Source organism: Amphichorda felina, assembly GCF_050947745.1.
Source record: "Amphichorda felina strain 45539 chromosome Unknown scaffold_8, whole genome shotgun sequence".
NCBI classification, from domain to species: Eukaryota; Fungi; Ascomycota; class Sordariomycetes; order Hypocreales; family Bionectriaceae; genus Amphichorda; species Amphichorda felina.
Genome location: NW_028145042.1, coordinates 1,175,703 through 1,200,826, shown reverse-complemented (window position 1 = coordinate 1,200,826; position 25,124 = coordinate 1,175,703). Strand labels below are relative to the sequence as shown.

At 32.1% G+C, this 25,124-nt stretch overlaps 3 protein-coding genes across 3 annotated transcripts; all 3 read left to right on the top strand.

Moving 5' to 3' along the window:
- Positions 1-12,382: 12,382 nt before the first annotated feature.
- Positions 12,383-12,753, top strand: rpl29 (60S ribosomal protein eL29; the record flags this gene model as incomplete). The annotated part of the gene is made up of 4 exons (XM_083197404.1): positions 12,383-12,389; positions 12,447-12,498; positions 12,564-12,666; positions 12,718-12,753. 4 exons carry the CDS (start codon positions 12,383-12,385, stop codon positions 12,751-12,753), a joined length of 198 nt encoding a protein of 65 aa, XP_083046872.1.
- A 1,830-nt stretch (positions 12,754-14,583) lies between these two features.
- Positions 14,584-16,583, top strand: VTS1 (RNA-binding protein VTS1; the record flags this gene model as incomplete). Its single annotated transcript, XM_083197403.1, has 3 exons — positions 14,584-15,094; positions 15,159-16,487; positions 16,555-16,583. The coding sequence occupies 3 exons, from the start codon at positions 14,584-14,586 to the stop codon at positions 16,581-16,583; spliced, it is 1,869 nt and encodes a 622-aa protein (XP_083046871.1).
- Positions 16,584-18,090: 1,507 nt separating this feature from the next.
- Positions 18,091-20,117, top strand: TFC4 (transcription factor TFIIIC subunit TFC4; the record flags this gene model as incomplete). Its single annotated transcript, XM_083197402.1, has 3 exons — positions 18,091-18,107; positions 18,156-19,230; positions 19,473-20,117. 3 exons carry the CDS (start codon positions 18,091-18,093, stop codon positions 20,115-20,117), a joined length of 1,737 nt encoding a protein of 578 aa, XP_083046870.1.
- Between the last annotated feature and the right edge of the window lie 5,007 nt (positions 20,118-25,124).

Below are 25,124 nucleotides of genomic sequence, written 5' to 3'. Positions count from 1 at the left end.
CTCTTATATAAAATATATTATCGAGATTACCTTATATCGATTCCGCGGTAGCTACCCTATAAATATAATAAACCGATAAAGGTTATAACCCCTTATCTATACTAAAAGAGGTTATAAAGGTCCCTTAAGTAATAGTATAGTTTATAATACCTACCCCTTTAGATATATTATCCTTATAGCGAAAACGATATAAAAACGTAGGTAAACCGCTATTCTTTATATAGGAGATCTCCTTAGGGTCTCTTAGATTAACCCTTTAGGAGAGTATATCTACTAGGTTAACGCTCCCTAGCCGGTACTCGATATAAAAGTTAAACTCGGATAATCTATATATCGCCTATACTTATCTATTAGATAGCTTAGGTTTATCTACGAGATAGCTATAGTTTAAGTGATCCGTAACGATAACTATTTTATAGTTAGCGTAAGCGAGATAGTAGCGTTATACCTAGAATACCTCTATGATTATAAGTATCTTTATATCTAAGGTTAGGTAGTATAATTCGGCCTTAGTAAGCTTCTATAATAGGTACGCTATAGGATATTAGCGATCTCCCTTCCTTTATAAGAGGATTACGCCGATAGTAAAGTCTAATACGTCTATTTCTACCCTAATAGGTATTTCTAGGTCGAAATAGGTAAATACTAGTTCTTCTAAAAATTTCGTTTTTAGCTATTTAAATACCTTAAATTCGTTAGCGTTTAGCTAGAATATCCCCTTATTATTACCCTTAGTAGCGTTCGTAAGGGGGATTATAATCTTACTATAGTTTCTAATAAATCTCCTATAGAACCCTACGAACCTAAGGAATAACTAGATCTCTTTAACTATAGTAGGTTCTAGCTAACTCGCGATAGCTTCGACTCGATCTTACTTTATATATACCCCCTCGGGTAATATAATAAACCCTAGGAATAAGATAGTCTATATAGAGAACTCGTATTTACTAAGATTAGCGTAGAGATCGCCTTCCCGGAGTTTTTATAAGATTTATCGAATATAATTCTAATACTCCGCGGGATCGCTACTATATATTAGGATATCATCGAGGTATATAATATAGATATAATCTACGAGTTTATATAGTATATTATTAATATATTCCTAGAATATCGCTAGGGTATTATAGAGGTTAAACGGTATAACTAAGTATTCGAAGTACCTATATCGATAGCGAAACGTTATCTTTTACTTATCGCCCTCGCGGATACGTATCCGGTGATAGGTATCTTTAAGATCGATCTTTATAAAGACCTTTATATTACTAAGTTAATCTAGAATTTAGTTAATTAGCGGGATCGGCGTATGATTAGGGTAAGTTATCTAGTTTATCCTATAGTAATCGATATATAGCTATAGCTTTATCCCGCCTTTCTTTAGAACGAATAATATAGGTACGCTTACTAGGCTTATAGAGCATCTAATCTACCCTTTTACGAGACTATTATCGATATATTCGCGGAGGATTTAGAGCTTTTTATCGGCGAGATTATAGATAAATCCCTAAGGTAGTATTTTTCCTTCTTTAATCTCGATATTATAAATCCTATTAGTTATAGGTAGCTTCCTAGCTTCTTCTTCTAAGAATATATCTATATAATCGCTATATTATTACGGTAACTTCGCTATTCCTTCCTCTTTTCCCTTTACTTCTTAATTTATTTCCCCGTTCTTATATAGCTAGACTAGCGAAACCATAAGATATACCTCTTTAGCTTACTTCTAAGCTACCCTCGAACTCGATATAACTATAAGGTTACCTCGCTCTAGGGGGTAGTTCTAATAGTTATATTTCTACGAGATATATAGATCTACTTCCTAGAACTATAGTCTACCTAGGATAAAATCATAGGAGATATCCGCGATAACGAGGCGGAGTAGCTTTATCTTTATTATTCCCTAGTTATCTATTATCTTTACTAACTTTATCGTTTACCTATAGATCTTCCTTTCTTCCCCTTTAAAGGTATCATAGATAGTAGGTACTAATAATAATCCTAAGAGATCGCCGATAACTCGCGGGTATACTAAGTAGATATCGCTTCCCGGGTCTATTAGGCTTATAGCGGTAATCTACCTTCCCTACTAACGTAGGTATAGCCTACGCTATATCGGGTTACCTTTAAAAAGGGCTTTATCCTAGATACGGCGTATAGTAAGCGGGTTAGCGTTAATACCGTTACCTCGCTAATTATATATATACCTATCGCGGATAGGTAGAGGCTATTACCTCTATATATAGAGTTTATGCTTTACCGTAGTATGATTTCTTATCCTATAAGTAGCGTAGGGTAGTTCCGTGTATTATAGCTACGTATATAGGCTACTATAGCGATAATATTCGAAGCATCAAGCTACCTTCGATAGCGTTATAGGATTATCGTAAGGGGGTCTCCGAACCCCTAATAATTTATCCTCCTATAGCGGCTTATTAGCGTAGGATAGCCTATCCTAGTACTATAATATAGTTAGTATATTCCCGGGTCGCTAGTTATATACCCGCGGGCTAGTATCGATATAACGCCTCGTTTAAGGAGTAGCTTAATTTAATCTAATAAAGCTATCTACGAGTATAGCTTCCCGTCTTAACTCCTATTATATAGCTAGGATTCCGCTATTAATTAGCTACTCTTAGTATATTAATAAGAGTCGATAGAATACTTAGTAGACCCTATATAGATTAGGATCCTTCTCTAAAAGTTCTACCTTAGAGGCCTCCTAAATATCGAGGAACGCTTAGTAGGTTTAGCTAGGTTACTAATAGAGGCTATCTAGCCTATATATTACTTTAAAGGCGTAGGTTAGCGGGTCGCTAAGTTAATCCTTAAGCTACTACTATACCTAAGTCTATAAGATAATACCGATACCTCCTTCGGCCTAAAGGAAATAGGTTTAACGCCGTTTAGTATCCCTTTATATATAGGAGTTTATATAGATAAATCGCCGTATATCTTTTATAAACTCGATACTATATATAACGAAGGTAGTATTAAGATCCGTTAAGAAGGTTATAAGCTTAGTCTAGCTTTTACTATAGTACTTAGGCGTAGGGAGGTTAATCCTACTCTATGATTCTTAGCGGAGTCGCTTTAGGCTCTCCTTAATCTCCGTATAAGGGGGTCTAGGTCCTAGGTCTAAGGTATAAGGAGGGTCTTCGCCCCTCTTAAGGGCTATAAGGTAACTTCTCTTCTTCTGGTTTAAGTATTATACTCTCGCGAGCTTAATACGATAATCTAGCTCTATCGCCGTAAGGTCTCTATAGGGTAAAGGAATCTCCGATTAGGAGCTTATCGTAAGTAGGATTTTTAGCGGCGAGGAGGGGATACTAGCTCTCTAAGCTAGGTATTCCCCTTCTTCTTAACTCTAGGTCGATTTAAGGTCGCTTCTTTCTCGTATAGGTATAGCGGGTAAGAGTATTTAAGACTAAGATTAGGTCTAGGATTATATCCGTAGTTCCTACCTAAGAGAGCGAAGTCTCTATAGGGTCGCTTCGTTATCGATAGGGTAATTCTATTATCGGGTTTAGATTATACCTATTACCCTCGATAATCTCTTCTTCTTTAATAGAATAAAGAGATTAACCTATTAGGATTAGATATACGGAGGAGAGTAAAGAGGTATAACGAGGTAGGATAACTATAATATCATAGCGATATTATAGTTATAGGGTATAGAGTGATTATATTAATCTCTGATGATAGTAAGGTATTATCGTATAGGGTTATTCTTATAAGTTCCTCTTACGTAACCTCTCCTAATTATCTACTATATATAACCTTATCCCCTCGTAGGCAGATCGGCGCGATATTGCCGTTCTACCTCTGATAGATACGAAATATAACTAAACGATATTTAGCTAAAATATAACCCTATAGCTAATACTTAGTATCTTAAGGCTATAAGTATAGCCTTAGGAGTAAGTCTTAGGTAATATAATCTTTAAGATTCTAGCTATATAAGTTAATAATAAATTACCTCCTAGCTAAAAAAGATATTTATAATAAAATAAAAAAGTAATATTAGGCTTTAATTAATAGCTATCTATTAGTTAATATAGATAATATTATAGCGTTCTAGAGGAGCTTAAACCTAGTTAGCTTTATATTACTAATAAGCTATAGGATACTTATACGTTAAATATCTTAACTATTACTAAGCTAATACTTATAATAATACTAAGTCTCTATATTAGAAAATATTAAGCTTAACTTAAAGCCGGCTTAGGTAAAGTAACGATAAGATTCTATAGATAATATAAAAGGCTAGCTACTAATAAGGTTATTAAGCTTATTAGGGTAAGCCTTAGTAATACTATTATCGGTATATTAGATAATATAAAGATCCTCTAAGATATTAAAGGTATTCTAAAGATTAAGGCGATCTCCTATAAAGAATAATATAAGCTAAGAGGTATTAATAGAATTAATTATTAATAATATAGGTATAAGGTATTTACCTAGATATAAAGGTAATAGGTATAATAATAATAATTATACTTTATACTATTAGATTAGGATTAATAATATTTAATTAAGAAAAATATAATAGGGAAAATAATCTATTATTTAGCGAAAAAAGAGTATTATTTATTAATAATAATATAAAAATATTATATATATTATTACTTAGTAATAGCTCTTATAATATTAGGGTTATCCTTAGTATTACCCTCGATATTACTAAGGTTATTAGCTAAATTAGCTAATTAGATATTATTATTAAAAAGAAATATAACCTCTTTAATAATAAAAAAGGTACCTATTACCTTAGCTATACTTATAATATTACCTATAAGACTTAAGGGTATAATAATCTTAGATTATAGCGATAGTTATACTAAGGCTTTACCTTTTCTAATTCGCTAGGTAATAAAGCGAGGGTATATAAAAGAAATACCCTAATAAATAAAATAATAAATACCTTAAGATAAGGAACTAGGCGCCTAAGTTAAGGGTTATAGAGGTAATATAAAGGAAGGAAAAGATATACGCGGAGGAGGCGTTAGGGATATAATCGAAGGAAAGGTAATACCTAATAGATAAAAGAGGAGTTAATATTAGGCTAAATAAAGTAAAGAGCCTATAAATTATCTCTAGGTAAAATAGGTAATATTAGCGGTAAAAGCTTAGAATAAAAGCTATAGGCTAAAAACTTAGTTAGGTATAAAGCCTATATAAAACTTATTATATTATAGCTATTACCCGCCTAAGGTATACTAATAAAAAGATAAGTAAACTAATATAATCCTAGAGATCTATTTATATTACTTAGGGTACCTTATATTAGAGAGTAAATAACGTTATAATAAGATATAATAGATAAAATACCTAATCTACTTACGTAGGTTAAGGTAAAAGCGGTTATACTATAATTAATAAATATAAAAGGTATAACTAAGGGATTAGGAGTTTTATCTTCTATAGTTAATATAAGATACTTAGAATTAAGGTATTAATAAATATTAATAGGGGAAGGTATAATCGAATAATATAAGAAGAAAAAATATATAGGTTAATAAGCCTAAACTAAAGAAGAAGTAATTATAATAAAGGAGGGGTAATTAAAGGGGTTAATATTACCTTATCGCCTTATTAATAAGGTAGCTCTATTACTAAATAAAACCTATAACTTCTCGGTAAAACCCTAGTATCTAAGATAGATACCCTAGGGGGGGAGGATAATTATAATAGCTAAGGGATACCTAAGTTATAGATAGTAGACCTAAGCCCTAAATCTAGTTATATATAAGGTAATTATACGCCTTATCTATAAGGCGGGTATATAGCCTCGAAAAAGCTTACTTAGTAAGCTTTAATCTTATAATAGAATAAACCTATAGCTATTATCGTTTTACCTAATTACTTAACCTTATTATATATTATTTATTATATAATTAAACCTAAAATAAAACGAATTAGATAATATTTAATTAGATAATATCTATTTTATTAAATCTATTATAATAATAATAGATATATTAAAAGCTAAGATAATTAAAGGCTATTATAATAACCTAAGGATAATCTAAGCTATATAATTAATAGAAAAAAGATAAAAAAAAGAAGATATAATAAACTTAATCTTATATATAAAAGTAATCTAGATATTATTTTATATATAAGATAATCTACTTTATTATAACTAATATAATAGATTATTAAAACTATATATTTTATATAATTATATAAAGGAAGTTTTTTATATTATATATAATAATAATTTTTATCTTAAAGTAATTAAAATATTAAAGATATTAGAAGGGTTTAGCTTTTATAAAATAATATAAAATATTATCTATATTATTATATTTATTAGATTAACCGATTAAAACTATTTAAAGAATTATAATTTATCTATTTAAAGCTAATACCTTATTATATAATTATAATAAACCTTATTATTAGATTACTTATAAAATTATAAAGGTATTTATTTTAATATATATTAGATTCGATAAACCTATTCGATATAATAATAATAATAATATATAAATAATCTTAAAAAATCCTCCTTATACTTAGATATACCTATTATATAATATAGAATTAAGCTATAATATTTCTTTATTTATTATTTATCGCTAATTAAGGAATTTTTATAAAAATTATTAATAATAAGGATTAAAAATTCTTATCTAATTTCTAGATATATTTATTTAAGCTACTTAGGGTTAAGCTATAATATAATATAAGTTATTATCCTTAGATAAATAATATATTAGAAAAGATAAATTAGATAATTAAGGTTATATTAAGGTATTATATTATTATATTAGATATCCTTTAATTAGAAGTATTATTAGCTTTATAATTTATATTAAATAATATATATAGCTAAGCTATTAACTAATATCCTAATAAGCTAATTCTTAGATTTAAACTAAAAGCTACCCTTAACCTTATAATCCCGATAATTAGATTAAATAAAGATATAATAGATATAATAAGGTAGTTATATATTATAGAAGCGAAGTATATAATAGATTTTATAAATATATAAATAAAAGATCTATATAATATAAAGTATAAGCCGATATAATTCTAGGTTAAAGATAAGGTATATTTAAATCTTTATTAAAAGTATTATTTACCTAAAAAGCTATTATATAAATAATTATAATAGAAAACTAAGCTATTTAAGATTAAGGAAAAGGTTAGATTATTTATTTATAAGCTTAAGTTATTAATAAAATAATAGATATACCTAATAATATTTATTATCTATCTAATTATAGCGGGTAAAGATAAAGATTTATTTAGATAAAGTAAAGAGATAATTAGATTTATCCTAAGAGAAGGTAAAGATAAAAAAAGCTAAGAGGTTAAGCGTTTAATTAATAGATATTTATCCTAATAGATTAAATATCCTTAGGTATAATACCTAATATAATAAAAGGGGTTTAGACCTAAGTTTAATAAATAAATAAACCGAAAAAAATTATTATAATTTATAATAAAAGTTATATATATATAAGATAAAATACCTAATATATAAGCTTATTACCTAGGTTAAAATACTAGATAAAGTAATATAGATAACCCTAAAAACTAATATCTAGGTTATTTTACTTAAAAGGAGGTATTTATAAATTATAATATAGATAATATTATTAATAATATATTAGAATCTAAAGATTAGATATTATTAATTTACCCTTTTATTTTTATTTTACCTTAATAAAAAATACTTATTTTATCTACTTATTATTATATTTCTTTATATAATAATTACTTTATCTTATATTTATCTTATCTATATTAAATAAGAGCTTAGATCTATTATATATTATCTTATAAAATTATCTTATCTAACCTAATTATATAATAGCTACTTCCTTAGGTATATAATTAAGGTAATATAAGCTATAATATTCGAATTTAAAAGATCTTATAAATACGATATACTAGCTATTATTATAACTACTAAGGTATTTTAGGCTTATATTAAGATAGCTACTAATAACTTATAAAAGATCCTAAGGGATAATAATACCTATATTATTATATAGATTAGATTAGATAATCCTTAGACCTAAGATACCTAAAAGGTATTAGCTAGAAAAGCTATTAAAATAATAATATAAGATCTTAGAAAAAACCCTAATAATTACTTATAGCTAGTTTAAAATATAATAAACTTTATAGCTATTATAAATTAGATCTTATTTAATAGGTTTAAGGATAATTATAAAGGCCTAAATAACTAATATAAGTATTAAGATATCTATAAATATATAAAAAAAATAGATAACTTTACTTAAACTAATATAATTAAGGTATTTATTAATATAAAGATTACCTTTATATTTTATATCTATATTAATATTAGATAAATATAAAAGATTAAATTACCCCTCCTTAATTATATATATAAGTATTATTTATAAGAGAAATTCTTAATTATCTATAATAATTATTAAACCGATATCTTATATTAATTTATTATTATCTAAGTTCCCTTAGCCTTTTAGATTAATTAGATTAGAATATTATATAACGATAATATTACTTTAGCTAATATAGCTAAAAAATAAGATATCCCGAATAAAGAATTAGAATCCGCTTAATTTATCGATTTATTTATTAAACTCTTTATCGATAAGATAAGGATTAAATTAATTAGATTAATAGAATTAGAGATAAAACTAAATATCTATACTAAGTAAATTACTAAAACTATAACCTAAGAAGATATTCTTAAGATCTTAGCGGAAATTAAACCTTTATTTAAGGGTATTAATAAACTAATACCTAATATTACCGATTATATTAGAAAGATATTAACTAAGTTAGTTATTAAAGTTATAGACCCTAAGGATTAAAGTAGGCTTTAGTATCTTATTTATAGCTATAATCTTAATAATATTAATACCTAATACCGATAAAGGATTTAAGAGAAATAAGATATACTTATCTATATTACTAAGTAAAAGGTTTATATCTTAGTTCCTAGGAATTAGATCTAAAATTAGATTTATAACCTAATATATAATATATATAAGATAAATATAATAAACCCTTAGAATATTTAAAAGATAACCTTTATTTAGATAGGTTATATACTTAGTATAATTAAAGAAATAAATAAAGAAATAAAAGAATATATAATATAAAAATTATATTAATCTAAGTAGATTAGATAAAATCTAATAGATATTATAGCTATAACCCTCGATAGAAATATAGATATAATAAAAAATTAAATAGATATTATTATATAGATTATACGCCGCCTAATTATAGGTAATAATATAGATATATAAGTTAAACTAATAATAGATATATAAGTTAAACTAATTATAAATATATAGCTCCTTAGTATAACTAAGCTATAAAGTTATAATAAATATATAAATATAAAGGAATTAAGCGAGGAAGTAATAATATATATTACCTATTTCTCCTTATTATTTAGTATAGCTATTTATATATATCTAAGTATTTAAGATACCTATATCTATATAATTAAACTCGTGATTACTAAGTATAATATAAACCTTATATTTATTGATAAATAAGTTAAAAATAAGGATTAGATCGCTAACTTAGAAGAGTTAAATAATAATTAACCTAACTAAGATAAGATTAAAGTATTAAAATAAGTAATTAAATAAAATTAATAACTAGGTTTAATAGATAATTATATTAGATTATATAATTAAACTAATATAAGCTTAAGCTAATATAGGTTATTACGAGGGATAAAAGAATATATTATTATAAGATAAAAAGAACTAGGCTTATCCTTAGAGTTAATAGGATAAATATCTTATTTATATTATTCTTAGAGTTAATAGATAATATCCGGGGATAGATATCTTTTATAGGGGGGAAGTTATTATAATAAAGGAGGTATATATAATTATATAACGTAGGTTATATAGGTTAGATAATATTATAGCCTAGGTATATAAGAGATAAAGAATTAGTTAATTAATTAAGAATAATATATTTAATCTATTTATTATAGGATAGATCTTAATTAGCTTTATTAGCTAGATCTAAGGGTTTATTTAGATTACTTATATTATTATTATTATATTTTTTTTATTTAATTAAATATTTAGTTTTTTTATCTATAATATATTTATCTAAGATCTATTCTAGTTTATATTCTTTTTTATAGATTTTAATATTAAGCTATTATTTTATATTCTAAGGTATTAATTTAAGGAATAAGATATAAAAAATTAGGTATATCTTTATAGTTAAAGGTAATATTAGCTAATAATTATTATCTAAAATTCGTTTTTTAATCTTAAAGGGTTTTACTTTTTTATAATCTAATTTCTAACTTAATCGGTTAATTATAAAATTTTATTATAATAAGTAAATTATATCCTTTTTCTTAAAAATCGGTCCCTTTAATCTCTTTATATTATAATACCTTATTATATATTAGTATATATATTTAAATTCTTTCTTTATTTATTTATATAATATTTTAAATTAATTTACTTATAAGATTACTTTTTTTATTATTAATTTATCTTTAGCTTCTTAGTAAGCTTTAGGGTTAAATCTATAATTTATATATATTAGTATAAGTTAGGTTAATTTAATAATTAAGCTATTATATATAAGTTATATTATTAGTAATATAATTACTTAGTTATCTTACTTATAGTTAATATAATATCTTAGGTATTATTTTAATATCTAATTTAATCTTTTAATTTATTTATATATTTATAGGTAATAGGTTATATTAAGCTTATATTTTAGCCTAAGTTATATTATTAAAGCTTACTAAAAGTTTAGTATAAATATTAGTCTTTTATCTAAAATAATTTCTTTTAATAATCTATAATTATTAATAATTATATTTAAGAAAATATAAATAAATTCTTTAAAGTTATTTATTTCTTTATAAGGGATAAAATACCTATACTTTATAAGTCTATCTATAATTATAAATATATTATTAAATATTATATTTATTATAAGTTCCTTTAAATCTAATAATTTTATAATATAATTAAATATTATTAATTCTTTAAACCTATTTAATACCTTAAGTAATTATAATTCTTTATAAGGTTTATACTTTATTACTTTTACCTTAGTATAATCCTTATATTCTTTAATAATTTATATAATATCTTTCTTTATTCTTTAATAATTATAAATCTTTTAAATCTTTTCTAATATCTTTTTAATTCTTTAATATCTTATAATAAGATATTAATAGATATCTTAAATAATTTTATCTTAAAATAATAATAATATTTATAAGTTTATAATTATTCTAATTCTCTTAATATAAGAATTAGTATTAAGGTATTTATCTTAAATATATAATATAATTATTAAATAATTCTATTATATAAAAGATCTATTTTTCTATCTATTTTCTAGGTTTTATATAATATTTATTATTTAGTTTTATTTTATAATTAATTATATAAAGTATTTTTTATTAATAGCTTTTATTTTTAGCTTATTTTAGTATTTATCTTATTACCTAAGGAATTTCTTCCTTATAATTAGCTTATTTATTAAGCGTATTAGCTTATCTATTTTCTAATCCTTTTTTATAGATAATTTTAAAGTTAAATTCTATTAAGTATTTTATATATTATAGCTATCGTTTATTAAATTACTAGGTTATCGCGAAGTAGGCTATATTTTTATAGTTTATATATATCTTAACCTTATATTTATTTCCTATTAGGTAATATCTAAACTTTTTAAAAAAAATTTAAAGATAGCTAAGAATTCCTTATTATAAATTAGATAGTTAAGTTTTACTTTATAGAGTTTCTTTAAATAAAATACTATTAGCTTAAATTATCTTTCTATATTATATTATAAAACCTAAACCCTTAGTATATAATCTAAGGTATTAATCTCTAATTTAATAGATTATTTAAGGTTAAATATAATTAATATTTCTATTAATAAGATAACTTCTTTTAGTTTATTAAAGGCTTATTAGTATTTTATAATCTATTAGAATAGCTATTTTTTTAATATTTTAGTAAATAAAATTATAATTCTACTAAAATCTTTTATAAATTATCGGTAATAGTTTATAAGCCTAATAAAGAATTATACTTCTTTAAGGTTTATTAGTATTAATTATTATTATATCTTTTTTAATATATAAATAGCTGATTAGTAAGCTAGTAACCTATCTTCCTAGAAAGAGGGGGTCTAACGGATCCGAGTCCTCTAAGTACGGAATGATGATCCTCGATTGCAGGTAGGTAGGCATTCCGTTCTAGGTTATTCGGGCTTATGTCATCAACGGCCCCACACCATCGGGGTTTGTGAGGGCAGGGCTCAGTAGTACCGAGCAATCCCACACATTTTTTTGACACTCGTGATCTGAACCCAAGTCCAACACGCCTGTCAATTCGGATATTCTCATTCAGACGCCATGGCGAGTATGTACTTCAAACTTGGTATGGAATAGCAGAGAATTACTCACACTGGATTTACAGAGTCAAAGAATTCCTCGCAGCACAACCAGATGCGCAAGGCGCACCGCAACGGGTCAGTTTTCGAGCACATTCGCCATCAATTGCCGAGGCGAAACATACATACTAATTCTCAAGCAGTATCAAGAAGCCCAAGACCTCGAGATACCCGTCGCTGAAGGGAACCGACCCCAAGTTCCGCCGTAACCACCGTCACGCCCTCCATGGCAACATGAAGGCCCTGGTGCGCTCCTCCGAGTTCGACAGTCGAAATCACAACTAACCCAGTTTACAGAAGGAAGCGAAGGAGGGCAAGCGCGAGACAGTCTGATTTGGAATATGGCGATATGCATGTGGGGGGTAGGGAACATGATTCGCGGACCCGAGGTGTTCCACGACGACCGGTAACCACTCTATAGACGGGTGAAGGGGCGGACAAGCTACCCACGACCGGAATAAATGAACACATGAACTTTCGCACTAGGACAGGGCGTAAGATGGTACTCCAAAGATGTTCTTGCGCTTTCATATGGACATATCCAGTTTAACCACATTGCTGCTACATGTCACTCCAACGTAAAATTGCTGGGGTTGCTTCAGACACCCGCCCATGGGCATGCATACTTATTTCCCTACCACCTCTGCCAAGCCATCAGGCAGATATATTTGGCCCTGTGTGAATTAGTGACCGTGGAAGATGCGGATAGAACAGCTGTACCTTCCAACCATCCAGCCTGTGATGATGCTATCTGAGGGTCGGATAACCTTGGAGCGCAACCACCTATTACCTATACCTTCGATCAAGTTGCTCTTACGCCCCATCCCTTCCCCGCACCTTTCTGACGAGAACAATCGCATCGGTGCTGCATTGGGCTCCGAGTTGACCCGTGACATGTTGGAGGATTGTCCCATTGAAGAGCTAGACAGGGTGTTGCCAAATAGGTGCTCCATACTTCGACGTTAAACCCCGTTAGATGGACAGTCGTAGCGATAATAGGGCTGCAGTCGTTGATATCCAAATAGCTGTCATGAGTTGTAATTACTTTTCACGATCCCCACAACACAACGATCTTAGCATCTACTACTGATAGCTACCTATACATCATTTTGTCGCAGGATTCGTGTCTCTAGAACCGTTACAGGGCTTGATAAGAAATTTTTACTCCGCCACGTTACCAACCCTTCCCATTAACTCACCTCCCCACCCTTTCGTCAGATCCAAGGAGCCGACCATTTGACCATATGTAGGGGATCCCAACTGATGAAGCCGCGGACGGATATTTGGAGTCGCATTGCGACTAATATGTACGGATAGGGTAGTGAAATTTAGGTTAAGAATCCATCCACCCCAACTTAACACCCAGAACACCGGCCGCTCTGATGCTGATCGTTGTTCACAAATTAGCGGACGACACCTATTATACTATGTACTGGTAGTAGTAGTACTACCAGTGATTACCCTCGCCGCCTGCGACGCAAATCATACTATTAATAGCAACCGAGAAAATGCTCAGGGTCCGATTAGGTAAGCGTGGGGAAGGGCTGTAATGTGTGGGTACTACGAATACCACTTAACGTCGGGCAAACGAGGCCTCGATGCTGTGTGCATTTTGGGGACATCAGGCTGGGCCAAGTCAGGAACCAATCGCCGACTCGATTCTTGGTTGTTGGTCAACCTACATCCATAATTCAACAACCTCGTCCAACCCTGGTCTTGTTTGACTTCTCAGCCTGCCTGGAAGCAGACCTTTTTTCCTTCTCATCGCTACCTCTTCTGACTTGGTAAGACTACCTTTTGTTTTATACTCCTTGCCAGTCAGCTTTCTTCTCAGCAAAGGGGATAGTTGTAACCTCTCCGTCACTGACGACCTCCAGATTGATTATTTTCTTCTCCCCTGCAGACCATGACCTAGTCCTATTCCCCGACTCTTGTCTAAGCTCCTTTGAGGTCAGCCGGTCACTGCAGGAGCCGACAGACGATTCGAGCACGAACGATCATTTTTTAGCCTCTCTATCCGTACTCCGGCTCGACAACCCCCGACATACCAGTCGCCTCAGCCTCATTCGTCCCTTATTCAAAGCTCCAACGCGACCTCGTCTATTTCCGCTCCATATTATATCTTGTCCAATTTTTCTCCAACGCGGTCAGATAATGCTCAACATGTCCGGGAATCATCTAGGCGGCAATCGCAATAGCACCCCTGAGGCTAACACCACCTCGTCACTACGGCCACCATCATCGAGAGCTGTGGGCTCCGGCCACTCTCTGCGTGCATCTGCCGACATGTCTGCTCTTACGGGCTCCTCAGCTTCCAGCCGCATTCGACCATCATCTGACTACTATGGCCAAACTCAACAAGGGCAAGGTCAGGGCAGTTCAGAGGCGGATCCCCAGGACAGGCTCGCACAGCAGTGGATTGCCGATATTGACCAATACGAGACAACTTTGGAAGAAATGGCGGCCGCTACCTTGGATCAGGATTTCAAAGACGAGCTCAGCGCCATAGAGCAATGGTTTCGTGTCCTTAGCGAAGCCGAGCGTACCGCTGCGCTGTATGCTCTGCTTCAACAAACCACACAAGTCCAGATCCGTTTCTTTATCCAGGTCCTTCAACAGATGGGCAAGAATCACCCCATGTCTGGCGTCTTATCTCCTGCCACCTTTGACAAGGGTACGTCACCGACTAGCCGAGCACTCACCATGTGTTCTACTAGCCGACTAACTAAATTTTCCAGACCCCATGTCCAGCCGTCTCAGCGATGCAATGAGCAAGCTCAATGTCGATTCATCCAGGGCATCCTATGCTCGGAACTCAGCCATCAGTTCGACAAAACGCCATTCGGGATTAGACCCGTCTACGATCAATGCGATGTTTCCAGATGCTGCGGCAGCCATTGCCACGGAAAAGGCCAAGTTCACTCAGCAGACCGGTAATCCGCCATCATCGAATAGAAACAGTGCCGCGATTGACACTAGGGGGGCTATGACTGCGCCGGGTTTCTCTGGTTCTTCGGAGGCTCGGGAAGGCAGTGGACAGGCTTCCGCGTCTCCATGGGGAGGCAACCCAGGCGAACAAGGTGCATCCAAGGGGCCTGCTTCTCAAACACCCATGGGTCAATTCGTTCAGCCTCCGCCTTCTGGCGGGTTGAGATCGCCACGGCCCCAACTGGCCAATAATGCCCCCATTCAGAGTACGACATTGACAGCCCCGGAGAAGAGCACGAGTGATTTGCCGATGCTGTCCCCATACAACCCCAATGGTGGCAACTGGGCGTCTATGGTTAACACTCCCATGACCAGCAGCTTCAACACGGCGCAACCCAGTAACAATAATAGTGGGGGAAACCAGGCCGACATGGTGGCGAACGCCACTGCTATGAAGCTGGCTGCTCTCTCGACTGTAAACAACCGCTTTGCTCTGGACGATGTGCGTAAGTACCGCAGAGCGAGGTCCAATGATGCGCCAGGAAAGGCACAGGTACCAATGTCTCCTGGCCCACAGGGCATTAATCTCCCTGGCACCAATGTGGTCATGATCAACGAGCATGGCCAAGTGCTCAGTCAGGAGCAAGTTATGGCCATACAGGCCCAGCAGAACCTGAACATGGCGGGCCGGGGCTCTCGCCCTGGCTCTCCTGGCGCGGCCATGCACCCGGGTATGGGCCACGTCCAATCTTTTACCTCACCCCAAAACAATGGGTTTCTGAGCGCCTATGATGGATCGTCCGGGCTCATGAACAACGCGATTCCAACCGTCAATCTGGGGCAACTAGGAATTGGCGGGCACGAAGGGTACATATCAGACCACTCGGACATGGTACGCGGCCGTTCGCCCAGGGGTAGAAGAGGTAGCTCAAAGCCTCCGGAGGACCCAACGGATCCAACACTGCTACAGGATATTCCAAGTTGGCTACGCAGTCTTCGACTACACAAATATACGGACAACCTCAAAGATATGAAATGGAACGAACTCATCGAACTTGACGACAAGGCTTTGGAGCAGCGAGGTGTCAATGCTCTAGGCGCCCGGCGGAAGATGCTCAAAGTATTCGATCAAGTGAGAGGTATGCAGCGTCAAAATCTCAGGGGAAAGTGCATTGTGACTTTCAGGAGCTAACATTTTTGCCACAGATGCGAAAGCCGAAGGCAAGCTTAGCTAGGTCGATAGCCCATTCCATCTTTGATGGACTACCATACTCTACGTGTAGCGCAGTCGCGCGATTTCCGTCGTGGGGCTTGCTGCAGCTCTATGGCAACGCGTCCGATGGCGCATCTTTATAGAAAAGCAGATCCATGCAATATCAAGGTCTAATTGTCGAGGTTGGCCTTGGGGCCATGAACCAGTTGCAAGCTCGCGCGTGAGATGGTGATAGCGCTACGCAAGTGTTGTACTTTCTTCCTAGCTACCTGCAGTGTGGACATTGGAGATGCCTTCAAGTTTACTGTTGCTCTCCGTGGTGCCCGCATAGATAAATTGTGCCGGGTCCTAGTCCAAGGCTCGAATAATCCTTAACTTCACTAAGCTCATGTTATGACGATGCCACCGACAGAGCCAGTGATGATTTGGTTCTGTGGTTCAATATCAGTTGCCACAGAGGCTTAAAGGGCGTGTCATAGGTGGGTTCGATTTGGAGTTCTTGGGTACTAATCCAGGACTATTCTGTACTGTTCACATATATGACAAGAGTACAGGTATGGAACACATCGTACGTGTCCTATAGGCATATTGAAGGAGGTTTATCGACACATTGGGATCCATAGTTCTAACCCGCTCGCTCCCTTTGCCCACACTATACCGCCCGCGAAATAACAGTGCGTAAGAGGATGTATAATAGTGCCTACAACCATTTTGCCTTGTTAAGGCATGGCGATGCCTGCTGGCATGGGCTGGCTAGTGCTAATAAGTTGGGGAGTTTAAGGCTGCCTCAGCCTGGCTACGGGCACTGCTTTAGAATGCCTACATTACCTCTTATCTACTAGGTACTATTGCTAGTAGGCACTTAGTAGGCACTATCGTGGGCGGGGGGTATGTTTTCAGACATGGCTCGTGGCAGCTGTTTGCGTTCGATAGCATACCCCAACACCTATTCATCGCGTAGAATATATATTAACCATATCTAATACCAATTACGAACCTTCTGACAGGCCTATTAGCTAGGTGGTAAAAATAGCTACTGGTTGGTAAAAAAAATAAAAAATTTAAGCTTATAAAGAGATACCAGGTAAGAGCTAGGTTGTTGACTTGACACGCTATCGGCGTAAGAACAGCTATTGCACCCCTGTTGAAAGACACCCCTCTACCCCGTAGGTAAGTACCTACTACTGGTAGTAGTACGAGTACTCTCGGTACTACGGGTACTTCGTACGAAGGCAGTGCCAACCAACCTTAAATTACCCAAGGCAAGTACAGGTAATAGGTAACCTTACAACCATAAAGCTGCTCACATGGTCTCCAAAGACTCACCTAAAGGCACAGAGCTGCATCAGGTCAGTCGGCGAGTCAAACGTGCTAAGCCTAGCTTGCAAACATGCGCCGGTAAAGCCTCCAGTAGTATCGGGTAAACACTGTAACGACAAACGAAGCTGCCAATCCAACGTAACAAGCGACCGAGACTGATGGCACAGAGCGCCCCAACGGCGAGCCCAATAACCGCGAAAACGCGCCCGATGGGATCCCCTCAGAGGTGAGTATCTGGTGCAGCAATCGCGATCTTAATCTGACACCCTGACAGCAGAAGTGATGGCGATTCGTCAGATGCCGACTCAGATCTCGAAGAGCTCCAGGGCGACATTGCAAAATTCGATGAGTCGGTCCGCTCATTCCTGGCCACCCACCGTGGCCCTGGAGATGCGACATCGTCACGATCAGAACCCCTAGTTAATCGTGGAGGGCCCCGTGGCCGTGCCCGTGGGCCTAGAAAAGCGGCCAAGCCGCGCGGCGATATCACTGCTCGCCTGTCAAAAGTGAACCAAGCCTTCCTCGCCCGGGACTACTCGCGCGCTCTAGACCTGGCCTCAGAAGTCATTAGGATCAATGCCGAAACTCACCAGGCATGGACCGCCCTGGCCTCCATTTTTGGAGAGATGGGACAGGTCGACAAGAAGCTTTCAGCAATGGTCTATGCCGCGCATCTCCGGCCGATGGATGTTTCCGGATGGCTACAGTGTGCGTCGTTCGCCCTGGACACTATAGAGAGTGACGAGGCTAGTAATCTACACACTGCACGCCTCTGCTACTCGGCCGCTCTGCGTGCTGACCGCAAAAATCTCGTTGCCCGACTGGGCAAGGCTGAAGTTTGCCATCGCCAAGGTCATTTAGGGGAAGCTATCAAGGAGTATAGCAACGTGCTGAAAACCCGCCCTCATGCCCTGGACGTGGTTCGGAAGCTCGCCGAAGCTTGCATCGACAACAAGCATACCGAATCTGCGGTGAACTCAGCCACTGCAGCGTATCGACGTTACTTTGACTCTGAGAAAGCTAACGGAACGTCGGACTCGGTTGAGTCTCTATGGCATGACGTTGGTATATATGTCGAGCTTTTTGCATCCAATGGGCGCTATCGTGATGCTATCCATGAGCTGAAGTCGCTGGCAAGGTGGCTCGTCGGCAGATCTTTAGAGCAGTATTGGGACGAATGTCAAGCGGACGACCGCGAATGGGACGACGAGAATGACAGACGGCTCTCCGTCCCCGAATTCGCTATATCGGGTTCAAATCCAGCACTGTATGGTGATGCCCTGCCCCGAGATTTACGAATCCGGCTTGCAATATATAGACTGGGTCTCGGGGACGACGAAGAAGCCTTTGTGAGCCATCCTCCCATGCCAAAATCCAAAGGGTCGTATGTGCTTACGCAGCCTACTAGAGACATCTTACCTGGCTCGATCCCACAGAACACCACACTCGAGACTTTGTCAGCGACTTCCCTTTTCTAATCTACGACGTTGCCACCGAGCTTGCTCGTTGCGACCACCCTGCGTTTGCTGCAAAATATCTAGAAGTGCTCCGTGAAGTATCCGGTGAACCAGATGCCGCTGTTTTATTACAGCTGGGCCGGTGCTACCTTGCCAGTGGGCATCAACCGGCCGCCGAAGAATGCTTTCTCTCTGCCATCGAGGTTGACCCAGATGGTATTGAGCCCCGCATCGAGCTTGCGAACCTGTACGAGAAGGCGAAAGAGGCCGAGGAAGCTTTGATTCTAGCTGCGGAGGCTATGACCCTCCGTGGAGCCCAACGCGAAGAAGACAGCCATGGCGACGGGGTATGTCGCCACCGCCGTGTTCAATCTCGACCGGGAGCCCGAAGGCGTTTGGCCCCAGGTGGAGAAGAGGATCTGGCCTCGACCCGTACTTCTCGAAGGCCAGTGATACCGAGACGGTACCGACCAAAGAGATTGGGCGCCCCAGACCAACGGCGGCGGGACGAACAAGCCCATGCCGTTAAACTGTCTCGCCAATATGAGGCTGTGCGCGATCTGAAGCAACAAATCCGAGAGGGGCGCGATGATCTTGTCGACGTTTGGTTGCAGTCATCCCAGGAGCTAGTTGATGACTTTCGCTCTCTGAAGCAGTTCTATTCATGGGACAAGTACCTGCAATTCCTCGGATCGAAGAGTTCGTTCCAACATTCGGCCCAAGGATTACTAGGAAACGAGCTCTTCCAAATGTACGAACGCTTAACAAGAAGTAAGTAGAGCGACCTCAACAGGTTGAAATAACTTTACTGATGTGAGGCTACCCACAGCCCTTGTGCCACAGCCTGACCCGGTAGGGGTGGACCGTGGTACAGCAAAGCCCGATAGTCATCAAGGCATATCTTTCGATCAATGGTTGGATCTTTTCCTTGACTACGCAATTGGGTTGGCCATTCTTTACCGTCGAGAGGAGGCCTACCAAGTCTGTGAGGCAGCAAGAGACTCTACTGTATTCCAGTCAACTTCATCTAATTTTAGGATACATGTTGCCTGGAGCGGTTAGTATATCACCCTTCTAGGCTGGATTTTGCACTGACGATTTTAGTTTGTGCAATATACACAAGCGACGAGGAGAAATCAGTGGCATTGGCTCGGCACTTGATGAAGGATGGCGCCACAACAGACTCGTACCGAATGTTCGCCCTACTTTCGAGCCTATGCCAGTCTCCCATTACGTGGTATACCTCTGGCCCAGCGCAGAAATTTATCCTGCGCCAAATCAGATTTATGGACACGGAACAAATGGCAGACCTGTCATACCAGCAGGGCTTCGGGGCTGACGCCAACGTAGTCGACGCGTCGACTACACAACTAGACGTGTGCTTACTTATGCTTTACGGTCACATTCTATTCACCTCCACAAGCTACACTTACGCCCTTGGTATGGGAAAAACTAAGCCGCTGTCCCCAGTGTCCATCCCTACAGTGTGGCTGATTATCTCACAGGCTACTTCCTGCGTGCACGGGCGCTTGACCCGAAAAACCCCATGGTGAATCTCAGCCTGGGGTTAGCATATGCACACTACGCTCTCAAACGCCAGTCCGTCAATCGGCAATATCTACTTCTCCAAGGCCTCGCATTCATGTCAGAATATGTGAGGATGAGCCAGCATGATAGCAGCGGTCCATCTACGGCTGAGATGTATTATAACATTGGGCGCTTATATCATCTACTAGGACTACCGTCCCTGGCTATGAGGTACTACTCCCAGGCTGTATTAGTGACCAACGATGGGTCTATAGGCTTGAAAGATATCAAGTTGATGAGTGTGACTAACCAGGCCATCTCATTACTAACTCTGGGCAATAAAGATGCAGCGTTATCACTGCTTAAGCAGAATATAGTTCTATAAGGGCGAGGAGTAAAATAAGTTTAAAGCGCTTAACCTCAGCTATTATATCTCCCTAGGTTAAGGGCTAATCTATATTTTAATATAGGCTAATATAAATTTTATATTCTATTTACTTTAATATAATTATATTTATATATAAGATTATATTTTTTAAAGTATAAATTAGTTTATAATATACCTTTAACCTTTAATATAATCTATATAATAAATTTTATAAGAAAAGAAAATATAATTTATATATAAATAATCTTATTATAAAGATATATAATATAATAAAAAAAATTAATATAAATATTTTAGGGTATTAATATTATTTATATAATAATTATTAAAGATTAGTTTAAAAGAAATAATATTTTAATATTTATAAAGTTTTATCTTTTTATTTACTTAGATTTATATAAATTTATATAAGATTATAAGTTTTAAAATATTTATTAATTATTTCTATAATAAAATATTTAATAAGATTATATAAATATATCTACTATTTAAGAATAATATAAATAATAAATATAATAATCTTAATAGATATAATATTAAAATTATTATTACTTATAAGATATATTATTTTTAAAAATATATTAAATATTAGTTATATTTAATATAATAATAAAAATAATATAATATAAAATTAATATTTTATATTTTTATAATAATAAGAGATTATAAATTATATTTATAGATTTTTTATAAAATAAATATTTTTATAAAGATATTTAATTAATAATAAGATAATAAATTTATATTAAATAGTTTTTATCTTAACTTAAAAAGCTAATAATTAATATTAAGATTTAAAAATATTATAATAAATTAGATTATAATATTATATATATTATTAATAAAAAAATTAAATTAAAAATAATATTAATTTAATTTATTTATTAATATAATATAAATATATAATTTAAGATAATATAAATATATAATTTAATATAATATTAATATATAATTTAATATAATATTAATAGGTTTTTAAAAAATTTAGAATAAATATTAATATATCTAAATTATAAACTAAAATAATATTTATTTTAAATAATAATCTTAGATATAATATATAAATAAAAATAATTATTTTAAAAAAATCTTAAATAATTATTATATAGTAATTTTTTAATTATTATATTTATATTCTTAAAAGATTTACAAAAATATTATTTAATCTTATCTAAGACTTTAATCTAATATATATATATAATAAATAATATAAAATATTAACTAAATAAAAGAAAAATAATAAATCTATTATATTTTAAGATTAAAGCTTATTAAATAAGTTATATAAAGCTATATATTTACCTTAAAGATAATATATATATCTCCTTAATATATATATAAGGCTTATATATAGATAAAGCTTTATTTTTATATTTATCTATAAGGTATTATTATTATTATTTTATTTATTTTACTAACAGATAACTTATAGGCTTTTTACCCTTATATATGATTTTAGTTTATCTATTAATATTTATTATAAATCTTATTATATTATTATAATCTAAATCTAATTAATTTAAGGATTAGTAAAAAGAAAGCCTTTATAGAATTATTTAAAGAAGCTAAGTTATAACTAATAGCTAAATATTTATAGATATTATTAGACCTAATATTAATAAAAAAAAAGTATCTTTTATTAATAAAGATATTTTATTAACTAATTTAGATAATATTATATTTATATTATAATATTATAGATATTTCCTAATAATAAATAATCCCTTTAATATTATTATTAATTTCATTAATATTTAAATAATTTACTTCTATTTCTTTTATAATTATTTTAGGCTTTAATATTTATTTATATTATACTATATTATATTAATATATATTTTTATTTTATTACTAAATTAAAGTATAAAAGTAGTATTATAGCTAAATCTATATCTTATAATTAAAATAATAATATAAATAAAATTATATATATATATATTTATATATATCTTTAATATAAGTAAATAATTCTTATATTTATTTATATATTTATATTATTAAATTTTAAGAAAATAAAACTGAAATATATTATTTTATTTAAGCTTTAGTAAATATTTTTATCAAAGCTTTATTTTATTATATCTTTTTAATACTAACTATTATATTAAAGGATTTAATCAGTTATTTTATTTATATTTTTTTATGCTTAATTATTTTTTGATTATTTATTTATATTTATTATATTATAGCTTTTATATTTATTTTACTCTTTATATTTATTATATTTATAATATAATAGATTTAACCTTAACATATATAAAAAAGGTTTATATTTTAATCTAAGGTTTATATGATAAAATAAAGTATTATTATTTTATATTATTTTTTAACTTTTAATTTAATAAATATTAATTAATAACTATATATTTATTAATTTATTTTAGATATATTGAAAATAAACTCTCTCTCTCTCTCTCTATATATATATATATATATAGAAAAAAGATTTATTAAATATAATTTAATATTTAAAATAATTATAATAATAATAATCTTATATTTTATTTATTTTTTTTATAATATATATTTATTAATAAATATATCAAAAACTAATCCTTAAAAAAGCTCTATAATTATAAAAGTAATCCAAAAAAATATTTAAATTAAATTATTTATCTTATCTTATAATAATTATTATAAATATAATTTCTTTTAATAATATATAATATAATCTATATAATAAACTTATAAAATATCTAGTTTACCTTTTAATAAAATAATTATTAATAGACTTTTTAATAAATTTAAAGCCTTATATTAATATTAAATATAAATTATTTAAATAACTATATTTTCTTTGAACTTAATATTATAAGTTATATTATTTATAAGTAATATTTAGCTTTCTCCTCTAATAATATATCTTTATGATTATAATATTATTATAATATTTTATTTTTTATTTTTATTTTTATATATAAAGTATACCTATCTAACTTATATATAAGTTACATTTAAACTTAATATAATTCTAAAATCTCCTATCTATATATAGGGATATAAGTAGCTACTAAAGCCCCCTATTATAGCCCTCTATATTTTAATTATTATGCCGAGCTGTGCGATCTTTACTATATATATTCTACCAGGCTAGCTAATATAAGTATATAGGGGCCCCCTAAAAATGAAGCTCAAGACTTTTAAAGCCTAAGTACTATTTAATATAACTATAGAGATATAGTAATAACTTTTAATAGCTACCTTCCTATTAAGATAAATTAATAAATAACCTTTACGTAAATCATATACTATATATAACCTTAGTCTAGATATATATATTATTATAATATTTATAAGAAGGCTATTAAGATAAAGCGATAAATATATATATATATATATATAATAAGGTTTAGCTATATAGTATTTTTAATAGATCTTATAATTACTTATATGACTATATATATAGTAATATAAATATTAGCTAAAATAAAATAAGTTCCTTTCTTAACTAATATTAGAAATCGAATAAAATCATATATTAAAATTCTATATTTATTTATCTAAATTATAAAATATTACATCTAACTAATTATAAATATTACCTTTAGCACTTATAATCCTCCCTTTAAAGAGTAATTATAGTAACTATATTTTTATAAGATATATATTTATATCTTAAAATTATAATTTACTTAGCATATAGATTATAGGAAATATTTACAATAATATAATAAGATAGCTTTATAGCTATTATTTTTTAGTTATCTATTATTTTAATTGATTATATTATTTACTTATAGGTTTTCTACTTTTTTCCTTTGAAGGCATTATAGATAATAAATAATAATAATAACTTTCTAAATAGATTACTAATAACTTATACGAATACTAAATAAATATAATACGTTTAATAATATTAACTATTATAATA